This window comes from Pleurotus ostreatus (assembly GCF_014466165.1).
Source record: "Pleurotus ostreatus strain PC9 chromosome Unknown scaffold_9, whole genome shotgun sequence".
Lineage (NCBI taxonomy): Eukaryota > Fungi > Basidiomycota > Agaricomycetes > Agaricales > Pleurotaceae > Pleurotus > Pleurotus ostreatus.
The window spans coordinates 983,777-1,005,265 of record NW_023503164.1 but is presented as its reverse complement, the minus strand read 5'-3'; the positions used below and the strand labels follow the sequence as shown (position 1 = coordinate 1,005,265).

At 52.1% G+C, this 21,489-nt stretch overlaps 9 protein-coding genes across 9 annotated transcripts; 4 read left to right on the top strand and 5 right to left on the bottom strand.

Annotated features, from left to right (window-relative positions):
* Positions 1-345: 345 nt before the first annotated feature.
* CBF1 (basic helix-loop-helix protein) lies at positions 346-1,708 on the bottom strand (the record flags this gene model as incomplete). Its single annotated transcript, XM_036780991.1, has 3 exons — positions 346-840; positions 896-1,330; positions 1,526-1,708. The coding sequence occupies 3 exons, from the start codon at positions 1,706-1,708 to the stop codon at positions 346-348; spliced, it is 1,113 nt and encodes a 370-aa protein (XP_036626846.1).
* A 519-nt stretch (positions 1,709-2,227) lies between these two features.
* Positions 2,228-4,869, bottom strand: NHX1 (monovalent cation:H+ antiporter, CPA1 (nhx1); the record flags this gene model as incomplete). Its single annotated transcript, XM_036780990.1, has 6 exons — positions 2,228-3,794; positions 3,847-3,920; positions 3,980-4,112; positions 4,171-4,247; positions 4,345-4,419; positions 4,588-4,869. 6 exons carry the CDS (start codon positions 4,867-4,869, stop codon positions 2,228-2,230), a joined length of 2,208 nt encoding a protein of 735 aa, XP_036626845.1.
* Positions 4,870-5,330: 461 nt separating this feature from the next.
* On the bottom strand, positions 5,331-6,977 carry PC9H_011505 (uncharacterized protein; the record flags this gene model as incomplete). Its single annotated transcript, XM_036780989.1, has 3 exons — positions 5,331-5,858; positions 5,909-6,748; positions 6,798-6,977. 3 exons carry the CDS (start codon positions 6,975-6,977, stop codon positions 5,331-5,333), a joined length of 1,548 nt encoding a protein of 515 aa, XP_036626844.1.
* A 367-nt stretch (positions 6,978-7,344) lies between these two features.
* Positions 7,345-8,968, bottom strand: PC9H_011504 (uncharacterized protein; the record flags this gene model as incomplete). Its single annotated transcript, XM_036780988.1, has 4 exons — positions 7,345-7,695; positions 7,759-7,862; positions 7,902-8,537; positions 8,593-8,968. 4 exons carry the CDS (start codon positions 8,966-8,968, stop codon positions 7,345-7,347), a joined length of 1,467 nt encoding a protein of 488 aa, XP_036626843.1.
* A 398-nt stretch (positions 8,969-9,366) lies between these two features.
* PC9H_011503 (uncharacterized protein) lies at positions 9,367-9,914 on the top strand (the record flags this gene model as incomplete). Its single annotated transcript, XM_036780987.1, has 3 exons — positions 9,367-9,388; positions 9,456-9,597; positions 9,668-9,914. The coding sequence occupies 3 exons, from the start codon at positions 9,367-9,369 to the stop codon at positions 9,912-9,914; spliced, it is 411 nt and encodes a 136-aa protein (XP_036626842.1).
* A 544-nt stretch (positions 9,915-10,458) lies between these two features.
* ILV2_3 (Acetolactate synthase, mitochondrial) lies at positions 10,459-12,688 on the top strand (the record flags this gene model as incomplete). The annotated part of the gene is made up of 5 exons (XM_036780986.1): positions 10,459-10,537; positions 10,720-12,074; positions 12,121-12,313; positions 12,363-12,568; positions 12,617-12,688. The coding sequence occupies 5 exons, from the start codon at positions 10,459-10,461 to the stop codon at positions 12,686-12,688; spliced, it is 1,905 nt and encodes a 634-aa protein (XP_036626841.1).
* Positions 12,689-12,822: 134 nt separating this feature from the next.
* PC9H_011501 (uncharacterized protein) lies at positions 12,823-14,721 on the bottom strand (the record flags this gene model as incomplete). Its single annotated transcript, XM_036780985.1, has 3 exons — positions 12,823-13,350; positions 13,410-14,309; positions 14,362-14,721. 3 exons carry the CDS (start codon positions 14,719-14,721, stop codon positions 12,823-12,825), a joined length of 1,788 nt encoding a protein of 595 aa, XP_036626840.1.
* Positions 14,722-14,912: 191 nt separating this feature from the next.
* PC9H_011500 (uncharacterized protein) lies at positions 14,913-17,226 on the top strand (the record flags this gene model as incomplete). Its single annotated transcript, XM_036780984.1, has 6 exons — positions 14,913-15,096; positions 15,153-15,489; positions 15,537-16,086; positions 16,139-16,371; positions 16,423-16,972; positions 17,023-17,226. The coding sequence occupies 6 exons, from the start codon at positions 14,913-14,915 to the stop codon at positions 17,224-17,226; spliced, it is 2,058 nt and encodes a 685-aa protein (XP_036626839.1).
* A 1,945-nt stretch (positions 17,227-19,171) lies between these two features.
* Positions 19,172-21,349, top strand: PC9H_011499 (uncharacterized protein; the record flags this gene model as incomplete). Its single annotated transcript, XM_036780983.1, has 9 exons — positions 19,172-19,628; positions 19,675-19,752; positions 19,812-20,034; positions 20,090-20,113; positions 20,180-20,257; positions 20,308-20,461; positions 20,514-20,758; positions 20,811-20,900; positions 20,959-21,349. 9 exons carry the CDS (start codon positions 19,172-19,174, stop codon positions 21,347-21,349), a joined length of 1,740 nt encoding a protein of 579 aa, XP_036626838.1.
* Between the last annotated feature and the right edge of the window lie 140 nt (positions 21,350-21,489).

Sequence of the window (21,489 nt, the reverse complement as noted above, 5' to 3'; positions counted from 1 at the left end):
CACTTTTATTCCCGACAGTCAACAAATACAGATGAAATTCTGGACATTAATGCAAGGAGCGGGCGGACAAGAATATCCAGCTCGCGAACATTTGAGAAAAGAGGCAGTTGATTTGCGCGACATGGACTTTGGTGCCGCTGTCCAGGAAAGAAGAATACACTCACTCGCTCGCTCACAAAGCAACCTGCATGAGTCGTCGATTCGTTCGTTGGAAGGATACATCGTAAGAAGAGGAGCTACATAGGACAAGACTCGATCATAAACAATCGCTAGCGCAAATAACAATCAAATACTCGACACGGTCCAAAGGGATACACATAATAAATCAGGAACTACGGCAATGTGTCAGCAAATGGCGGTAACGGCGGGAGGATGTACCCACTCGGTCTTCTGCTTCTTCTCTGCATCATCTCGTTCGGCGACTTCACCATCCGGCGATCGTCGCTTGGTCCCGATTTCCACTTTGTCCGTCGAGTCCTTCTCCGCGGCCTCGCGTTTCTTCCTCTCATCCTCAACCTGCTTTCGAAGCGCCAGGATTTCTCCTTGCATCTCTCCCATCTGTCTCTCCATCTCCCCCTTCACACGCTGCAGTTCGACATTCTGGTTCTGGACCTCTCCAAGTTGGGACTGAAGATCACCCATAGCCTGATCCATGAGCAGCTTCTCAAGCGTCCACTTCTCGATGTTCCGTGCTTCGTTTTCTTTGAGGTGGTGGATATATTGGACGGCCCGGGATAATATCGCGCCCTTGGCCTTCTCGCCCGAGCCGTTGGGGACGATACGCCCGAGCTCGTTGATGCCTTCGTTGATATTACCGCGCCGTCGTCGCTCAACTTCTTTCTGTGACGGGCGTGAGTACGAAACGTGACGAACAAGTCAAAGCGTCTCTACGTACGTGGTTGTCTTTTCGCTGTCTGGCCCATTCGTCACTTCCAATGGCTGCTGAATTGCGTCCGCCTCTCCTCCCACCAGCTGAGTTAGTGGGGCCAGAAGGAGAGCCGGACTGGTCGTTCATCTGATTTCCTTCATCGCCATCTCCGCCGTCATCTCCTTCGCGAGGTCCCGATTCACCGTTGCGAGGCGCAGCCATCGATTGGGCTTGAATAGCAAGAGCACTCAATTGCCCGAGATTTGGGGGTCCTCGAGGGTGCGAGGATGGTCCTGGTTCGCTCATGGTGGGCATAGGAAGACCATGCTGGAGAGGCTGGCCGTGCGTCTGCACTTGGTGCTGGGGGACTTGGTGGCCTTGGAACTGAATGGGGAAGGAGGCCCCTTGCGAAAGGTTGGAGAGCGTTTGTGCGGCATCCGAGTCTTTATGGCCTTCAGCGAGCTGTCATCAAAGGGCAAGAAGGTTGCGTCAGATGTGAATCGCGAGAGATTGCGAGGCATCAAGGGTGATGAAAGCGTGATGAAGATAATGCAGTCACGTGTGGTATAGATTACTCCCTCCCATCTACATCTCCCTCTTTCTTCCCTTCGTGCCATCGACGTTCCCCTGGGATAGAGCATGCGAGTAGGGACATACCTTGGTGAATACAGTCGGCAGGTTTCGCAGCAGCGACATGATTTGGTTCTGATCGAGGTTTGAGATAGACACCCCAGGCATCTCAGTGGGCACAGCTCCGGCTTGGGGCTGCGCTGAGGCCGTCTGGGGAGACCCAGCTGGGGGCATGGTCTGTTCTTGAGTGGTAGGCGAAGTTGGCGCCATGGGAGGTCCGTTGATGTTGGGAGGGATTCGTAAAAGACTGGCGCGGCGGGGTCGGAACTGCGGGAATTCTTTTAGGGACGCTTGGCGAAGAAGGGCCTCTCTGGTGGCGGCTGGTGGTGGTCGCTGTCGATGATACCGAGCTCGCTGCCGCCGACGATGGCGAGTATGAGTTTCCACTGAGGGGGTTGATCACGTTTCGGGGGATGGGGTGACCTTCAGGTGACTTGGATCACGAGGTCCTCTTTATTACTTTCGCTTCGCACTCCGCTTCAAAGTCAGCCACCCACGCCACCATCACCGTGAGAGTGCGGCCGTAGTCCGATTGGTTATTCCACTTTAGTTCGCCTTGTGCGGCAAGCCTCTGCGGAGACGATACAGTCTGAGATTTGGGGTGCTTCCACTAACGAGGTCTCTGATGGCAGAAGTAGTAGGGGAAGGTTCAGATGTAGTTGTCCAGAACTCGATTAAATAATGTGTATCCTATACTATGCGCAATGGTGCCTCGCGAAAATACATACTCTATGAGGCTCGGCCGCCGCTAACCTCGCCTATGCCCCCACTCCTCAGCATCGGGCTCCGTGTGTCCACGGCCCCACCCCTTCTCGCACCCTCGAACCCTTCATCCTCACTATCCATCGGGGTACCGGGACCACTCGCGTATCCCCCGTCTCCTGATCGCTCGTCGCGCCCACCACCAAACGCGTTGATGTCAGCAGATCCACTCGCCGTCCTCTGATGAGAAACTCTCCGTGCTCTCCTTGCGTGGAATGTCCTGCTGGCTGTCGCATTCGAGAACAACGGCAGTAGATACCTCTCGTCGATGGCTTGAAACCACTCCGCACTGGGATGTGTCGCCATTCCTCCACTTCCTTCCTCAGCTCTATCATCGGTCTCTGCGCGACTAACCTTGACGTCAGCACCAGTACGCGAACCGCTTGCATCACCTAATCCAGCAGTTGGCGCCATAGGCAGCACCTCTCCCGCCTCCGAATCCGTGTCTGAGGAAGCAGCGCTGAAGATGCCCGGCGATGCTCCTTGAGGAATAAGCGGTGATGGTGGAACGCCTCGTTGTCCCTGCGAAGCAAGGTGGTGATTATAGTTGTAGTTGTAATCATTCGAATACGGATGCCGTCCGTTCTGGTCGGGGTAGTGCATTCCTATCCGTCCTCGGTTCCCGCGATATGAACGCGATGAAGAGATACCCCTCCCGTTGGCCAAATAACTCGGTTCATCGTCTTCATACCTGCCGTACCTCCCCCTCCTTCCACCCAACCACCCACTCCCAGATTCCTCTTCGTCACTACTCGTCGCAGCCTCGTCCTCCACTCCAGTCCTGATCCCCAACACCTCCAACATCTTCGCCGTCGTCCCACCGAACATCAACACCGTCAACACAACAACAACCAATACCGTCGTCCGCAACATTCCCGCATTCTTTCCCTTGAAGCCTGCCGCCAAAGCGACACCCACAGCCCCTCGTAATCCCGCCCAGAACAACATCATTTGGTACGAATGCGGTAATTCCTCCGAACGCTGGCCTCGTACATGGCGGTGAAAAAAGTTGATGGCCTCAGCAAGCGGGAAGACGGCGGCGTAACGGGTAAAGACAACACTGATAGTCGTGATCACAATGAAGATCGGCTTGATGTATGTCCCGACCTTCGCGTCCTGCGGCGCGCTAGTGAACAGAGCCATGCCCAAATATATAAAGATGAAGTTCTCAGACAACCCCGCCAGGGTGCGGAATATATACTTCGTCGCCCTTTGCGTCCGCCTGCTCATCGTGTGGTATGCGTAGTGCTTGAGCGTGATGCCGCAGAATAGCAAGGCGACGATGCCGGACATGGATACGTTACTCATCGAAAGACCATTGGAGAAGAAGTAGCAGGTGTATGCGGAGAGGGCGACAAGGGAGGTCTCAATATGGGGGTAGAGCCTGAGGTGCGAGTGCTTGAGGAGGAGGGATGTTAGCAGGCCGAAGGTGACACCAATGAAAAGCGACACGGAAAACGAGACTAAAAAGAGTCCGATGCTATGGAATACAGAGCCCAGATGGAACTCAGATCCATGGAAATGAGATAGTGTCCTAAGAATACGATTAATATGGGCAAGGAAGCACGAACGCATACTGTACTTACTCATACATAACGATACTCACGGCATCGTTCAGAAGACTTTCTCCGAAGATGATGCTGTATAATTTTGGGTCGACCTATGTCAGGACATTTAATACGAGTATTTCACGACTGAGTTCAGAATTCAGATGCTGACTTTGTACTGGTTGAAGATGGCGAGGATTGTGACGGGATCCGTTGCTGAAAGCGTGGAGCCAAAAATCAGACATTCCACGAGCCCAAGTTCAAGTGATTCTAGCCCAAGGAATGAATAAATATAGACCAAGACGCTACGTGCATGCAATCAGCACGACGTGGCGGGGCGTCAGCGGAAGCGAGGACACCTACCCTAGTCCAACAGCCGAAATAAATGTCCCAAGGAATGCGAATGTGAGGATGGTCCCAGAATTGCGAAAAAAGTTTTCCTGTGATATCGATAGATTAGCTCATGTAGAGTTATCAGCGCGATCAAAACGCAGACGCCAGTCTCGCGCGAAGGGGAACAGCGAGATGGCTACGTACCTGCTTTAGTTCGTAGCCTGAGTTGAGGATGATTGGCGGGAGGAGAAGGTTGAAGAATATCGTATGTTTGAATGTCTGTAGAGCGTGTTGTGAATGAGCCGTGTTTATGGTACGCCGAGGTTGGGAGATATTGGTGCTTGTGGGCGCATACAGTCCGCAGCATACCGCCTGCAGCCCTGTGCGCGACGTCTCCTCGCCTTCACACTAAAGGACGGACAGAAAATGCAGTAAAGCAAGACTCACCAGCATCTCCCTTATCATCCCGCCCCCGCCTGGCACGAGCCTAATCACCATGCCCACCGCCATCCCCGCAAAAATCGACACCAGCGTCTCATGCACCGCTCTGATGCGCTTGATCTGCAGGTAGTACGACGTCCACAGCGATATGATGAGAAGCACGCAGACAAGGAAGAGCGACCACGATGAGTAGAACTCCTCCTCCTCGGCGACAGGTTCATTCGTCGGCGACGGCGCGGCGCGGCTGGTAAGGGAGGGTGCGAGTGTGTCAAAGAAGTGCGACGACATGAAAACGGAGTGGTATGGGGAGTAACCTGGGAAATAAGGAGCTTTTGGTTCGAAGTGGAGGATGCGGGTCCCGACTTGCAAGCAAGTAATCTGCTGGGAAGGAAGGCTATGATTAGTTGAACGGCATCGAGATAAGATGAGGCGTGGCGAACCCCCTCTATTACGGCGCCGTCAAGCAATACACTGCTGGTGACAAAGGCGGCTTCGGTAGTGGTACTTGATGAACGATGCCTGTGGCGGGCGGCAGTGAGCCAGTTTGGCTTGGGAGCCACTTGGATTCCCACGGTCAGTGGCGCGATCAGGGATGGAGACTTATGTTCGTGATATAGAATCAAGCGGGCGCAGACGTGATTAATGCAGCTCAACTACGGGGGATACATATATCGCAAGAACCAGAGATCTAACAAAGGCTAGTAGGTAGTAATACACCAATACACAGTCAAAGAGTCAACATGAAGTTGTCACCGTATCATACACTTATCGAAGATACTCTCCCTTTTCTCCGCCTCTGCCCTGATGTCCCACACTTTCCACATCTTCAACGCCTCCTGGTACGCACACGCCGTGAAGACCTTCGTGCCATCGGGGCTGAGACAGCTATGCGCAATCACCCCGGGGTGCGCACCCGGAATTGTCAGGAGCCGTTTCCAGGACGGATACGCGTGCACGACAATCGAATTCGTCAGCGCCGACTTGCGTACGACCATCTTCGACCGCCACGCCTCGCGCAGTGTGTGACTATCGGGTTCCATACCCCCGCGGGTATTTTGCAGGACCTTCGGGGGTTCAAAGGAGGAGCCTTGCGTGCTGAGCAGCTCGCGGCAGTGGGGGGACCAGTGGAGTGAGAGGACGGATGTGTCGAGGGTTACTGAGGAGATGGGGGCTGGCGGCGAGGAGAGGGCCGACGCTGAGAAGACGCGAATCGTGCCTTCGGGGTATGCACTACCCGTCGCAAGTAGATGAGCGTCCCAAGGACACCACGCAAGGGCCTGCGGACGAATCATAAGGAAACACTCACTTCATCGACGTATTCACGCACCTTGACAGGTCCTCGATGTCTCATCTTCGAACTCCTCTTCCCAATATCATCATCCCACAAATTCTTGCTAGCCCTCGCATCCCAGATTCGAACGATACCAGATTTATCGCCACACGCCAAATACTTGCCATCTGAGCTCCAGCTGGTACTCGTTACTGTGGATTTATGGCCCTGAATCTGCTTCGCTTCGTCTTTCGTCCTGATGTCATATAGGTCAATGATCCCCCGTGCACGACCAACTGTCAAAACACTCTCATTCCAGTCCATGCTCGTAACACGAGCATCCCCATCTTCCCAACAAACATCCATGTGGTTTTTAGGTCGCTCATCCATCGCCGTATGCCAAACCTGCACGGTCCCTTCGTTCGTCCCTATTGCTAATAAATGTGATTGGCTCTTCCCGGCCCACTTCAGCGATAGCACTTGAAGACTTCTATCGGTAGGCAGTCGCTGCACGATCTTCGTCTCGAGGTTCTGATAATACACGCCGTCGTTGCACGTAACCGCGATATAGTTATCCTCCGACCAAGATATCGGGTTCGCGAACGTGTCGATAGGGATACCAGGCGTGTCCAGCGCCATTATAGATTGTTTATGCACGGCGAGGTTAGACGTTACCGAGGTCGGCCGGAGGACCGGACTCTGAGAGTACAGTTGGGATGCGGAGTCGCGCAGGAGGGTGTTGAGCTGCGTCTTGTGGCTAGAAGTCGATGGTTCCGAGTGGTCGTAGCTAAGTACACGATCATCGACGAGGTCGAACGACTTGGCGATACGCCGCGTCCTCGGAGTGATATCCAGCGGTAGCGCAAGTTTCGGACGAGCGGAAATGAAACGATCCGCCTATTGGTACGTCAGTTAGGTCGGATTTGCGTGTAAATGAGTAACTCACCGCTGATATGACACCCGTCCGCGGTCTGCCTTGCCCATCTTGCTCAAAGTCCAGCTCGCGAGAGAAGTCTGTTGAGGCAAGCGAAATCCTTCTCCGCTTGGCGGAGAACTTGTTCGTGACGGACGCCGGCGATGCGGGGCGCTTGTTGGCCGCCCTCTTCGGAGATTCGGTGCAGTTCATGGTACCCGATGAGTGCGCCCTGGGCAAAGTACTGGCTTCGGTGCTTGAAGCGTGTTGATGGTGGTGGTTAGAGATAAAGTGAAACAGGTCACGCGTCACGCGTGATCGAATGATCTCGCAAGTCCCGTGGGCGCGGCGCGCACAAGAGAAGATAGGAGGTAGCGAAGTGCGACAGATACTTGGGTAGCATTGAATATGATTAGTATATAGCACTGGGACAAAGCCTTTATGATACAAGTATGTACGACAAGAAGTATGAAAGCGAAGATAAACATCATGACTGATAAGAAACGAGCAAGTACCGTGACGACGTGGAAATTGGTGAAAGATAGGTCAAAGCGGCATAAGAAATAAGGTGGGCTTTGGGCTATGAGAGGGCTTCCCATACACCAAGCCCAGCAAAGAATGTCCCTAGAGAGACGAGGAGCCCTGCGTAGACGACTGTATGTACGCCGAGATGCGGGAGGACTAGCGGTGTGTGGAGGGAGGAGAGGGCGAAGTGGATGAGTATCAAGAGGGGGAGGGTGATGAAGAGGCTTTTGTTCGTTTGATTTTGTTCTGATTCCCCGTTTAGAGTAGGCATTATGTCGGGAGAAGGTAAGAGGGTAGATGTGGAAAAAGGCGAACGGAGGTATGCAGAGGCTGCGAGGAGGAATATGCCCAATGAAAAGAGGACACTGTTCAGCCGTTGCATGCAGGAAAGGAACACCGGTATTTTCTGCGTAAAACGAGGTCAGATGTTAAAGAGGTGATGATATACTGATATTGATAGTATACTCACGATGTATGGGATCCCATACAACTCTTCCAACTCGTCTCGAAGCTTGACCGCCATTAATTCCTCAAAGTCACGCTCGAGCTCGAGTTGAATCGCATCTTCTTCAGCTATGTCAGAAGCCCGCTGCTGTAAGGCTGATATCGAACTTTTTGTGCTTGAGATCCCCTGGTCTGGTGGTACCGAGCGGGGTGGCTCTGGACTTTGTCGCAGTGGTGCCTTCCCATTCCCACTGCTGGGTGTACGAATGGGGCTGGCCTCCCTATCATCCTCGGCGTTCACCGCCACCATAACGTCCTTGTAGGCAGCCAAGGCACCATATCCTTGCCATACCGCCGTCAAACCTTCCGCGAGAGCCCAGCCCAGTGCCAAGAACCACACTCGTACAAACGCGGGATCGCAATAAGTGGGGTGCCCGTGCGCATGGTGCAGGGGAATCTGCAGAATGGCGAGCGATGCTATGCATAGAATCAGACTGACCACGGTGTGTAGGAATGTGGAGAGCGCTGTTGGTAGCAGGCTTGAAGACGAGGCTGGAGTTGTAAATGTGGAGGCAAAAGATACGATAGTGAATATGGGCGGACGAGAGAGGTACGCCAGACACCAGAAAGCGAAGGCGGTAAGGAGTTCTGGGAGCGGGAAGGGGAAATAGGGGAGGTATGGGTAGATGGTTGAGGGATGTCTTGTCGAGTATGCGACCGAGGGGAGAATAGCGAATGATATCCACACCAGGAGAGTAGTCAAAGGAACCAGAGTGTAGATCAGCAGAAGCCGCGAGTAGGAGCCTATGCATTGTGCCAGCCGTCAGAATTGGATGTGGGTACGAGGAGGAGACCTGACCTCTGTAGAACCCTTGTTCCTCCAGTTCCTCCTCAATTTCAGCATTTTGCTCGCTGGAGTTATCCTCGTCGTCCTCTTCCCCTTCCGGCACCTGCTGCAGATACCGGGCAGCGCTCTCTCCTCGTATACGTTCGGGGCTGCTGTACACCGGTCTCCCGGCGTCGCTCGTTGCGCCGTAATAGCTATTGTGGTGACTCGTAGTTGGGCTAGTGCTGGTGGGGTTGAGCAATAAAGGTCTTCTTGGTCCATTCCAGTCAGGATCGTACGGTATCCCTTCGTAGTGCACATTCTCGCCGTCCTCCTTCTTTGAGCCCCTCCATTTCTTCCATGCGTACGGTGCTGCCGCTGCAATTTGAATAATCGAGGTTACGCCCATCCTCGTGAATAGCGTCGATTTGACCTGAAACGTGCTCCCAGGCCGTGCGCGTGTGGGTTAGGACGAAGAAATGAACACGCTCTGGTCACCTCAACATGGCGATAACCCGCGCCATCTTAGACCCTGAACGTGAACGTCTTGAGGCGTTCTCCCGATATATTTCCTTACGGACCAATGGACCATAGACTTGCTATGCAACACGGTGCTTGGGTTCGCTTTTTACCATTGATATATTTGTTATATATTTGTCACTGCAAAGGATTAGTACGAGGACCTTTTCCCCTCGCCAACTTGTCTGAAAGATCAGTTTCGTAGACGCTGTGGGAATATTTTCCAGACCCTGAGGCGCTTTTGGGACAGTCATATTTCGTTCACCACCATCACCAACGACAACAGCAATGGCTCCGGCAGCACCAGGAGGTCAGATACCCGCCGACACCAACGGAATTCACCTGAAATGCTCACGATAGCCCCCTCTTTTGCATAGAACCTGGAGAAGGTCACAAGCCGCAGCCTCTGGGCGGGAACATGCCCATGATCTTCCTATTCACGACATGCACGCTGTGCGCACTATTTCTCCTGTGGAGACGCGCCGAGACGCTACGGAATATCGTCTCGCAGGCCCTTCAGTGCGTACTTTGAATTAAAGACCTGCTAAGCGAGCTAACGCTATGCGAACCGGCTTGTGTGCACCCGCAGTTTAAAGACATGGTCAAATTCAGAGGGCAATATCAGGCTCAGTGAAGACGACGGGCCGTCCTCGAGGGAGTTCCTGGATAATGACGACGACGACGATGCTCCTGTGCTGGACCTGACGGACTCACGCTCGCTGATGGACGTGTCGTCGGAGGCGCGATTAGCATTTTCTGATTCGCCACCACGGAGCCCGCCCCCACTGCCGATTCCAGCCTCGTTGCCAACTGCAACTAGCGGAGCGAATATATAACCTGTTGGTGGAGTGTGAGGGTAGCGGATCTGTGTTAACGTTTGTATTCTACCCTGTTATGTTGCGGACGGACGCCATCTACTTACCTAATGTCCACCCTCACTGAGGCAATAATTCAATATCTGCTGGCGAAATGGCGCCGGCTGCATGCACTGGATTGAGGAGAAGACGAGGGCCCCGCGCTCCGCCGAGATCTCGAAATGCTAAGCCGTTACAACATCGTGTTATACCCCTCGGGGCTCATACCTTCTCGGGACTCATATGCTGGAAGACACCCATCTCGTTATCATGATCAGGCGCCGCGACACTGTCGCATCAGAACTATGGGGGCAACTCCCGAACATCGTCCGAGTATCTGACTGACGTCCCGGTGCTTGTGTTCGACTAATAACACCTAGCGCATCCTTTGTCCAATCTGCAACGACCTCGCGCACTTGTTAATCGATTATCCTTCTGTCATCTATGTTCCTGAGGCTACCCTGCTCGTCGATTCGACATGTATATCGTCGCAATACATCAGTCTGCGACGATGCTTTACTGAATCATGACTTTACTCCCTGGTACCAGGTTGCTTCCTTTCCTACGCGCAGGGAGTTGGGCCTCCACACGCACAACGCCCCGGCGTAACACACGCAATACCTCTACGACGTCTAGACTAGCGACCACTCCCTCACGCTCCTTGGCGGCCGTCGCGACGTATGTGTACAGACTCGACTTGCATCTTGTACTAAAGCGGAACCCCACAGTGATACCGACACACATACTTTCTCTCTCCCATTACTCGATTATACCACGCCGCATCCAGATTCCTCCTTACTCAATACTGACGCTCAAACGTTCGTTGGTCTCTCTGGCTCGCAGATCATTCTAAACGTTCTCGCCCGAAACGGCGTTGAGCACGCATTTGCATACCCTGGAGCAGCCAACGTACATCTTCTAGATGTCGCCTGCACAGATGTCCGCATCAAGTTGTTCATGCCTCGCCACGAACAAGGCGCAGGGCACATGGCCGAAGGATACTCTCGCGTGGCAGGTAAACCTGGTGTTGCTTTCGTCACATCAGGACCAGGCGCCACGAATGTAATAACCGCGTTGCAGGATGCTATGAGCGATGGCATCCCCTTGATTGTCATCGCTGGTCAAGTCGCCTTAAAAGAGCTGGGGACTGGCGCATTCCAAGACGCCGACATCGTGAGCATGACTCAACCGTGCACGAAATGGGCGACCATGGTGGGAGATGTCGAGGACCTACCAGCGTATATCGACGAGGCCTTCCGGATCGCCACCTCCGGTAGACCAGGTCCAGTGCTGCTCAGCCTTCCTAAGGATATCCTTGCAAGCACTCTTCGTGACGACGGACCACGGATAAAAACCATCATATCACCGTCCCTTCCTCTCCAAATTAGGCCTCCACCACCTCATTCGTCCAAGCCACCCGCAGCCCAGGTTCTCAAGAGCATCAGCGAGGCAGCTGCGCGTATCAACAACTCAAAAATGCCGCTTATTATCGCTGGTGTGGGTGTTTTGTCGTCTCCAGATGGTCCACGGCTCTTGAAGGAGCTGGCCCTTCGAGGCAATATCCCCGTAGCTACAACTTTGCACGGTTTGGGTGCCTTCGACGAAGACCACCCGCTTAGCCTGCATATGCTCGGCGTCCACGGGAGCGTGTACGGTAACTACGCTGTGCAAAGGGCAGACACCATCCTCGTTCTAGGGGCGCGTTTGGACGACCATGTCACCGCAAACATCGATGGGTTTGCCCCTGCGGCTCGATCAGCCGGGAGGTACGGTCGCGGCGGCATCATTCACTTTGAAATCGACCCCAGAAACACGAATAGGATCATCGACGCTCACATTCCAGTCATTGGTGATGTGGTCGAGAATCTCAAGATACTCGATCCGTTGATCGAACCGCGTGCTCGTAACAATTGGCTCGAACACGTCAATGAATGGAGAACCAAGTTCCCTTTCGTCTATGAGCCTAGTGCTGAAGGTCAGCGATTGAAGCCGCAAGAGGTAGTAGAAGAGTTGGATAGGCAAACGGCCGGTATGAAGGACGAGGTGCTGATTACGACCGGGGTCGGGCATCACCAAATGTGGGCTGCGCAGTTCTATACTTGGAAGGAGCCGCGATCGTTGATATCGTCAGGGGCTCTTGCGGTATGCCCCTCTCTCCTGCCTTTACCCCTGTTGACGATTCCGCTAGACCATGGGCTTTGGACTTCCTGCTGCAATCGGTGCCAAAGTGGCCAGACCAGACAGGATTGTCGTGGACATAGATGGAGATGCATCTTTCCTCATGTCAGGCTTGGAACTCGCCTCTGCCGCTGAATATAGCATCGGCGTGAAGGTGCTCATAATGAATAATAACGCGCAGGGGATGGTTTACCGATGGCAAAGTAAGTTCACTCAGACTGGTGCTGTCAATTCTACTGATATACTTCGTAGAACTCATGTTTGATGATCGCTTTGCGTTGACCCGCATGGCCAATCCAGATTTCGCGCTGCTGGCTCAGTCAATGGGCGTACACGCTATTGAATGTCGAACCGCGAAAGAACTTCCGGAAAAGATGAAAGAATTTTTGACGTATGATAACAATCTTCCAATTGTGATGGTTTGTCAGGTCGATGAGGAGGAAGCGCTGTATCCGATTGTACGCTCAGTTTCTTCCGTTTCTTCACCGTGTCTGAATCACCACTAGGTTCCACCTGGAAAAGCTATTCATGAGCTCGTCATGCACCCATCTCTGCCACTCAATCCTGTATACAAATAAATTAAAGATGTAGGATCCGTGAACAACAAAATACACCCATACGTAGTGGAGCCGGTATACTATATGTAGTATGTAGAGTACTTTCTAGAGCGTTACAACAATATCCAACATGTTTCACGTTCCATGCATTACAATTACCGAATTAACTTCGCGAAACTCGGCGTCTTTTTTATTTCCTTGCGCTTTCCCCAGACATCGTACACCTTGATTTTCTTTTCGCTCGGGAGGGAGAACGCCATCTTCATGCCAGTAGGATTCAGGCAACCCCCCGAGACGCCTTTGATTCCTATGGCGATGGGCTCCGTGATGATGTGGCGGAGCATTGGCAGAGAATGGACGGAGATGGTATTGCCGGTGAGGCCCCGGGGCATGGGGCGATCAGCCTGAACGCCCGATGTACGAGCAATCACTTCGTCCGAGCCTGGACCATGGGTACTCAGGAGCTCCTGGCATTCGATAGAGAAATAAAGCCCAGTGATTTGCGCGTCCATTTCGATTCTTCCGGGCTTGGCGGCATTGCATACCGGATCGGGATGAGTGACGAGAGGGTTACTTCCCGGTGGAGGGAGTGAGACGTCCCACAGGCGTATTAAGTTCTTGCCCTTCGACGAGGAATCGCCAGTGACGAGCAACTTGGGCTTCCATGGACACCAAGTCAGAGCCTGAGTCAGGAAGTATGAGTTTGAGGCAAGGTCAAAATGGGACGGCGAAAAATACTCACCGTGATCGGTCCGTCGTGCTGTATTTTCTTTCGTCGCTGGACGAACTCGCCAGTATCAAGGGGAGTACGGCCCCGGGCATCCCAGCAATATACGGTCCCGTTCGAATCGCCGCTAGCAAGAAGTCGTCCATCGACGTTCCAGGCAAGGGTTGAGATATAGGCCTGATGCCTTGTCACCCTCTTAGCTTGTTCCTTCATTTTCGTCGAAGGATTGATGCGTGTGTCAAAGTGACGTATGCCACCTTTCTTGTTTCCGACACTAAGGATCGCGCCGTTCCAACTCATAGCCGTTACGCCCTTGGTCGAGAATTGCAGCGTCTTCGTCTTCGTGCTGATATCCCACAGCTGTACGGTGCCTCCGGATGTGCCAACAGCCAGCATGTTAGGCACGTCAGGGCGGCATTCCAGCGCGGTAAACTGGCCCGATTTTTCTTGCAGTCTGCACAACTGGAATACCTCCGAGTCTTCGGCAGCTGACATGTTCTTGTAGTGCATGCGGCTTCCTCGGGGGAAAAAGAGAAGGTTGTCGGCGGACCAGAGCATAGGTGGTGAGGTAATCGGACCTTCAGTAGGGGGATCTGGGGGCGTGTAGTCGATGGTCGTCCTCGTTTCCCGGAAGAAGTGTTTTGCTGATATCGCAGAGTATATGTAATTAGTTGTGTAAGCGGACACGACTGGCGTTGCTGCCCGACTCGGAGGGTCCAGCCCAAGGAAGGGAGAACTGATGCGTGCGGGCATTGTGAATCTGTCCTCGGCTTCGTAATACGCAGGCGTGACGCTCCTTGAGCTGCTGCGAGACGACAGAAAGCTCGCTGAAGAGGTTCTGCGCAATCCTTGGCTTCGAGGAAAGCGCCGTAAATCGGACGTGATCGTAGACATGCTCGCCGAAGAAATCGATGCCTACGATGCATTCAATTATTGCGGAGAAGTCGCCAATGGAATATGTGCGTACCATTGAGACATCAAAGCTGGCGCTGCCAGCAAAGCTTGAATCTCTTCGAAGGCGTTTATTGCCGCCGCCGTAGATGGGATCATCATCGTTAAACGTAGAAGACAAGGTGCGCTTGCGCACCCCGCTGAGGGAGTCGAACGGGGGATAATTCATAGTCGTGGTGGAAGTCTGGGATGAAGAGCTTCCAGCAGAACTACTGTCATATGAAGAGGGAGGTTTCTGTGACCGCAATGAGCGCCGGGCTTTAAACTGAGTGACCGAGGGTTTGTCCATATTTATGCCGCTGCTGGCCACGCTTATGTCCGGTGGCTTGGTTTGAGGGGGACTGGCTACAATAGAAGTGGCATCTACCTGCCACATTTGAGCCTATATACTGACATGCGGCAGCTTTGGCCATCGCCACCCGTAGTGGCCCTTTACGCGAGATGGGCCAAACTTCGCAGAAGAGGCCCCTATCCTCTTGGGACAAATATGCCACAATAACGCGTCCGCGTCTGGTACATTTGCCATGTGGCCGCGACAAGCCCGCTCATCACTGGCCCGCCACTTCCATGGAATCTGCGACCACCCGAACGCAGACAGAGAAGCAAAAGAAGGAACTCCTTCTGAAGCAGATTGCAATATTGCAGGGCGAACTTTCCAAATTCCCCGACGCCCCCCCTCAAGAAGCGCCATCTTCACCAAAGCGCAAATCACCGGAGCCCACACTACTCGCACCGCCTACGCCCTCACCCAGTACGCTGATCTGAACTCACTTATTCTACCCTGATATGTCTCATCACAACTCATAGAGAAAAAGAGAAAAGTCGACCCGGCACCACACGCACCTTCGACATCGTATCACCGTAAAGCCGTGGTTAGCAAACCGGTGCTCCAAGTGACGCCGCAAGTACCTCAGCCTGGCCCATCGACATTCTTGAACCGGTTGAAGAACATTTCTACGAAAGAGGAATCTGAAGTAGCAGTGGTTACCCGATCCTCTGCATTCGCCGAAAGAGCAGAACCTCCAAAGCGAGACGACGATCTCGCCCTCATCGAGGACTTTGAAGTTGGGCCGTACAACCACAAGGCGCCTTTTGATGACCCACATTTTGAGTCTTTGGAGCCTCATTCTGGGATACGTTTATCGTGCGTTAGCGTCATTGTTGTCATGGAAGGCGCTGACTTGTATGTAGCTCGAGGATTATTCCATACGAAGACTTCCAAGACTACCTTCGGGGGCGTGTCTACATCTCCCCATCTCGACTCTACAGCTGTGTCCGCCTACTTCCCGATAGGCAAGCATATGATGTTCCTGTGCCCGGCGACTGGGTCACTGTCGCCGTTGTTGCGGAACGTGGTACGATCAAGTTCTCCAAAGCTCCTGTAGGGGTCAATGATGAAGAGGGTGATTCTGCGGGAAAGGGCAAGAGGGCGAAGGAACCTCCACCGAAGCCAAAAGGCAAGAGATACGTCAATCTCAAACTTGTCGACTTTGGCGCAAGATCGCGCCCGAATGCTGGGTCGACGACCGCAGCCATACGCGGAGATGCATTTCTATCTCTACTACTATTCGAGGCAGACAAATTCGACCTGGTCTCTCGTGAGGAGGGGGATGGAGCGCTGACGGGGAAGATGGAGAAAGTGTATAGAGGAGGGAGCGGAGGTGCATTCGAGGCGTTGTCGAAAGTGAAGGAAGGAGACGTTGTCGCGCTTCTTAATCCTAGGATTCTCAAACCATTCCAAGTATGTGTATCGTCCTCACTCGTTTCCTCTGCTAACTCGTCCATCCGCACAGAGAAGTGAGGATACCCCACACCCAGTAAATAATATCCTAGCTGTTACACCCTCATCAGCCGGCACGATCCTTGTGCTTGGACGCTCGAAGGACTTGGGCATGTGCATGGTAGTAAAGAGGGACGGCAAAGTCTGTGGGTCCTGGTGCGACAAGCGGGTGAGTGATGCCTGTGAGTTTCACGTCCAGACAGCCGTGGAGAGGCGAAGGGCCAGTAGACCAGAATTCAGCGCAGGGTACGTTGCATCGGCTTTGTACATATTTCATCTTGCTGACAGTCCGTCCAGAACATCTGGGATGTCAGTGTCAGCAGTTTCCAAGCGAAAGCCTGCATACGACCCCGCTCGACAATGGGGTCTTGCACCCGTTGCTAGTTCTTCAAGTTCGGTGACGACCTTTTCGGCCCCAACATATGTTGTTTCTGGGCACGTCGTATCCTCCAATTCAGACAATATAGGACGCGAAGGTCAAGCAAAAGCTCAAAGGAAGCTGCTAGCCCACGAAGCAGATCAGACTCTCAAGAAATTACTGCGAAATGATAAGGAAGGGATGAAGGCGGTTCTTGTTGCTCGGAAAGCCGGGCTAGAAGTGCGGAAGCGAGCTACGAGCGATATTAAGGGTGCACAATGCAAACGCAATGGAAAGCGGAAAGCGAAGGAGATCGCACCCAAGAGCGGCGAGGATGATAGTGGCAGCGATGAAGAAATGGAGGAAGATGTAGAGACAAACCATATCGCGAAGAAGCCCGCGTACTCGGCCGAAGTAATCAAGAAGCTTGGTTTCGATCCACTTGCGAAATTCACCCGACAGAAGCAAAGCGAAACTGTCAATACTAAAGTAAGTCACTTTCGTTTGAAACGCGCTATGAGTTAATCAGGTCTGTGTAGCTGGAAGCACTAGCGAGCCTCCAGAATAATCGACAATCAAAAAGCATCGAGCTTGGTCCTCGACCTGGGCCCAAACATCGGAGCAGTGTCAAAGTACCGAAGGGACAACCAACCAATTCTCCGTCCGCGCCTGACCTTGTGAAATCGGACGCAAATGCAACAAAGCCGGCCGAGAGCGGTATGATTGATCTAGATGACTTTTGAAGGAGACTGATTAATCGATGTGTTCTGAGTATGTATGGTGAGTGAATCAAACGATTTACATCCTATCGTTACTCATATCTCGCGCAGCAATATGTATCTAATCACGTATTTATATATGGAAGGAGACTTACTGGGTGGTTTCTATAACTTGCCTCAATTTGCTGGCCGTCATCCTTTGTCGTGGTTGTCTTGCTTCAACGATAGTCTTTGCAGTTTCACCCTAAATAAATTTCAGGGGCGAGCTCACGTTTCCTCTAGCGGGGTTTCGTCGGAGCTCCAAACGCCTACATACATACAGTCGCGATTTTTTTTCTGAAGTTGACCTCGATGTCGTCGCGTGCGATTGCCTCTCAAACGCTGTAGTAGACGATCTTTGATGGTGAGTCGCCCTCCTTCTCTGTCTGCTGTGATGATCCTCCTTTATACCATACTTTACCACATTCCGAAGCTTCATGTGGAATACATAATCGATTTCAGCCTTGTCTGATTTTTTTTGCTGCATACATTTGCGTTAAACAGTGCTAATGCGCATTGCTCTTCCTTAGGCCCGTATGCGGACAGTCGGATGATTCGTTGGCTACAGTGGTGAGCATCTTGTTCTTTACACTTTCTTTTCTTTCTATTTTTCTGTGGATGAGATTTTTTCGATGGGCGGACACGAATACTTCCTGGCCATACCAAAGTCTCTTAGTGTACAAAACGGAGGCGGTTTAGGTTGTTTGCTGAAACGCATCGAGTAACTGAGGATTCTAACTTTGTATCTGTCATCGATTTGGATGAATGATTATCTGACACACCTTCACAGTTTCCCGTGTCAATGACTTTCCCTTTTTCGAAGGATGTATTTTTACCTGCTGTACACATATGGTTTGCAACCAAATGAATTTGAACCTTTGCAATGCCGTGTGACACGAGTGTTTCTGGGGAGACGCCAAAGATGTACGACAGTACAACGACGGGGATCATCAGTCTGTTAGATAGCTGGTAAGTGGCGTCTGTCATCGATCCCTTGTCTTCGTCCAATTGTTCGCGACTTATCTATCGTCTGCTGCACATGACAGTTCTGTGTATCTCGGGAATCTTTCCCACATGTCGCGGGAGCACCCACCCCAGTTCTTGCTGAGTCTGGTTCTTCGTGGATGCTTGAGACGCGTTCCATCGGTTATCCAACGCTGTCCGTGAGACGTGCCCCACTCTCAGCTGCAACTATGCGAAGATAAGATGGCAGTCTCCCCAGTCGTTCTCACCAGAGTAGTGACAATGTTCCGATATATCCATCGATGGCTTCCTGGAAGAATCTCATTTACAAACCTCAGATGAACAGGCCTGAAGGGAACTACTTTGTCCGAAATCTACTTTCTGTATCGATTTCATTCTTCGGCAAGTCACCCTCGTTTCTTCTCTCGGCCAACGGGTCGCCGAACTTGTTCCAAACATTTCACCCACCTGTCCCCACTCACATGTCCAGTATCGGTGATTTTACCGACGAAGTTGGCCAGACGCTGACTGAGGAAGTAAGTTGTTTCGGGCACTGAATCTCTTCCCCGCCGAAGCATATATTGATATTCGCATCTTTCGTAGCTAGAGAAGGACCTTTCATTAACCTCATTTCATGATCTTCGGCCATGACACCGAGCCTCAGAACAACCACTCCACAAGCTGCACAGAAGCTCATTGACGGATGCTTCTCATCTTGTCTTCAATGTATCCAAGACTTCGTATGTAAGGTTTGATTTCCCCCACTGGGGCACATGAAGCGCGGCTTCAGTAATCCAAGGTCCCTCGGCCTGTAGCCCGGAAAGCTTGGTGAAGGTTGTCAGACTTGTTATTTTGAGCTAAGTTCGCTCCATGTTCTTCGATCCAAGGAATCGCTTACCGTGGATGTATCCGTGGTCCTATAAAGCTTCGTACAATCTAAGTCTGACTGATTTTCCAACACCCTTCCATGCCATTAATGGGTCAACTTTCTAGCTCCTTTGCACCAGTTTTGGGGGTTGCTTTGAATCTCGTAAGTGCAGTCGTCCGATCGTATCGTTGTTCGACTTACCGTCGAAAGTTATCATATTGGGTCTTCAAGCGTTATGAACCCAATTCCGTTGGAACCGTGACAGCGCTCCTTCTGGGCGTACCCGTGCTGGTCTCCAACATAGTGGCTCAGCATCCAATATTCTCCAGGTGTAACTATACCCACACCATCCTCATCCTCATAGTGACACATAACATCCTCCTGGCGTGCTTTACTGCCGCTTACCGCCTATCTCCTTTCCACCCTCTCGCCGCCTTCCCTGGACCTGCGTGCGCTAAGCTGACGAAATTTACGGTCGCGTGGGTGACTTCGAAGGGAAAGCAATATCAATTCTACCGCGCTCTTCATGATAAATATGGCGACGTCGTACGGATAGGTTTGATTAAACAGGTTCTCACACATTCGGACCTGACTGTGATTAGGGCCGAACGAGTTGTCAATTCGGCATGTTGACGCTGTCGCACCAATTCTTGGTCATGATGGCTTGCCTAAGGGACCTTGTGAGTAGAATATCACTGTCGATGGAAGTTAGCACCCATTAGACATCTTACACTTGTAGTTTGGGACTACCGCGCGGACGCAGGCTCGCACCCTCCCTTGGTTGCCGTACGAGAACCCAGAGAACACTCGAAACGACGTAAACCTTGGAACCGAGCATTCAGTCGAATCGCACTCCAAGGGTACGAAAAGCCTCTGTTAGGCAATATTGAACGCTTGACGGAAGCCCTCGATGCTCGCACCAATCAGATCGTGGATATGACGATGTGGATGGGATATTTTGCGTAAGCCTGACCCTATCATATGCTTCCGGTGGCGTGCGTTTACAATGTCACTCAGTTTGGATTTCATGGGGGACATAGTGTCAGTGTCTTATCTGTACTCTGGGTTTGCGTCTAGAACTTACCGTTGGCTTCGATGACATGTCAGGTTCGGTCAGCCATATCGAATTTTGGAGAGTGGGATGGACGCCCAGGGGGTCCGTGGAATACTTGAAGATGGCGTAAGGTGCGCTTGACAGCTGGAATCCCTCGCCCGCACGGTTGAGACTAGGTTAGATCGTCTGCGATTACCGGTCAGATACCATGGGCAATTCCCATACTACGATGGCTTAGAATCACTGCATATGACCGTATGAAGCAATATGCACGATCAAGCGCCTTAAGACGCCTAGAAGACACGGAACGGGCAAAGGATATTTTCCACTATCTCGTATGTTGATCCATTTATTTCAATGCTGCTCATTTAATCCCCCATGAACCAGAACGACGAACAGGGCGTTCAGTCTGTTCAGCGTCCACTCGCCCTTGTGGCATCCGATGCGGGCCTGGCGATGATAGCAGGATCCGACACAACCACAGCCACCCTGTCTGCAATGTGGTATTGTCTTTTGTCCAACGATGTTGCCTACAAACGATTGCAGCAGGAGATAGATGTCGCCTTTCCCACCGATGAACTTCCTACCAACCTTGGGACCATGGCTTCCATGCAGTACCTCAACGCGTGCATGTAAGTTTTCATACAGACCCTTTTCGAATCATCCCTGAAGAAGTGTCACTAGCAACGAAACTTTACGATTATTCCCTGCTCTCTTAGGCGGCGCTCAACGGTCCGTTCTGCCTGGTACAGGTGGAAAGATGATCCGTTCCTTGTACGTATACCATCCCTCTGTCAGTGCTATATTTATGTAGCCATCAATCAATCATTAGCTTTGTTCCCGAAGGAACTCAAGTCTTGGTTCCTGCGTATTCATTGCACCGAGACCCTCGTTGCTTTTCTCCGCTTCCAGATGCCTTCTGGCCTGATCGCTGGCTGCCTGAGGGAGACAGAGCGTACCCTCCGAGCATCTCCCAAAACGACCCCTTCGTCCTCAACGCTGCCGCTCTTATAACATTCTCTCATGGGCCAGCTTCGTGTGTGGGTAAATCTTTGGCGCTGATGGTTCTTAGAGCGGTCGTCTGCTCCCTCGTTCACACATTCGACGTGATGCCATCTGGGGATATAGGGAGCTGGGAAGAACATATAGAGGATTATTTTACGGCGAAGTGTGGTCCATTGATGGCTGTGCTGTCCAGAAGGAAGGAAGTCCAAGGAACTTGAAATGAAGGTAGCTACAAGAAAGTTACTTGTTAAGAAGGCATGCATACGTAGTCGACTGTTGTTTGTACAATAGAGTAGAAATATCGATCACCTCTCGCATCGAGCAAATAACGTGATAACACACGAGTGGTAACACGAAA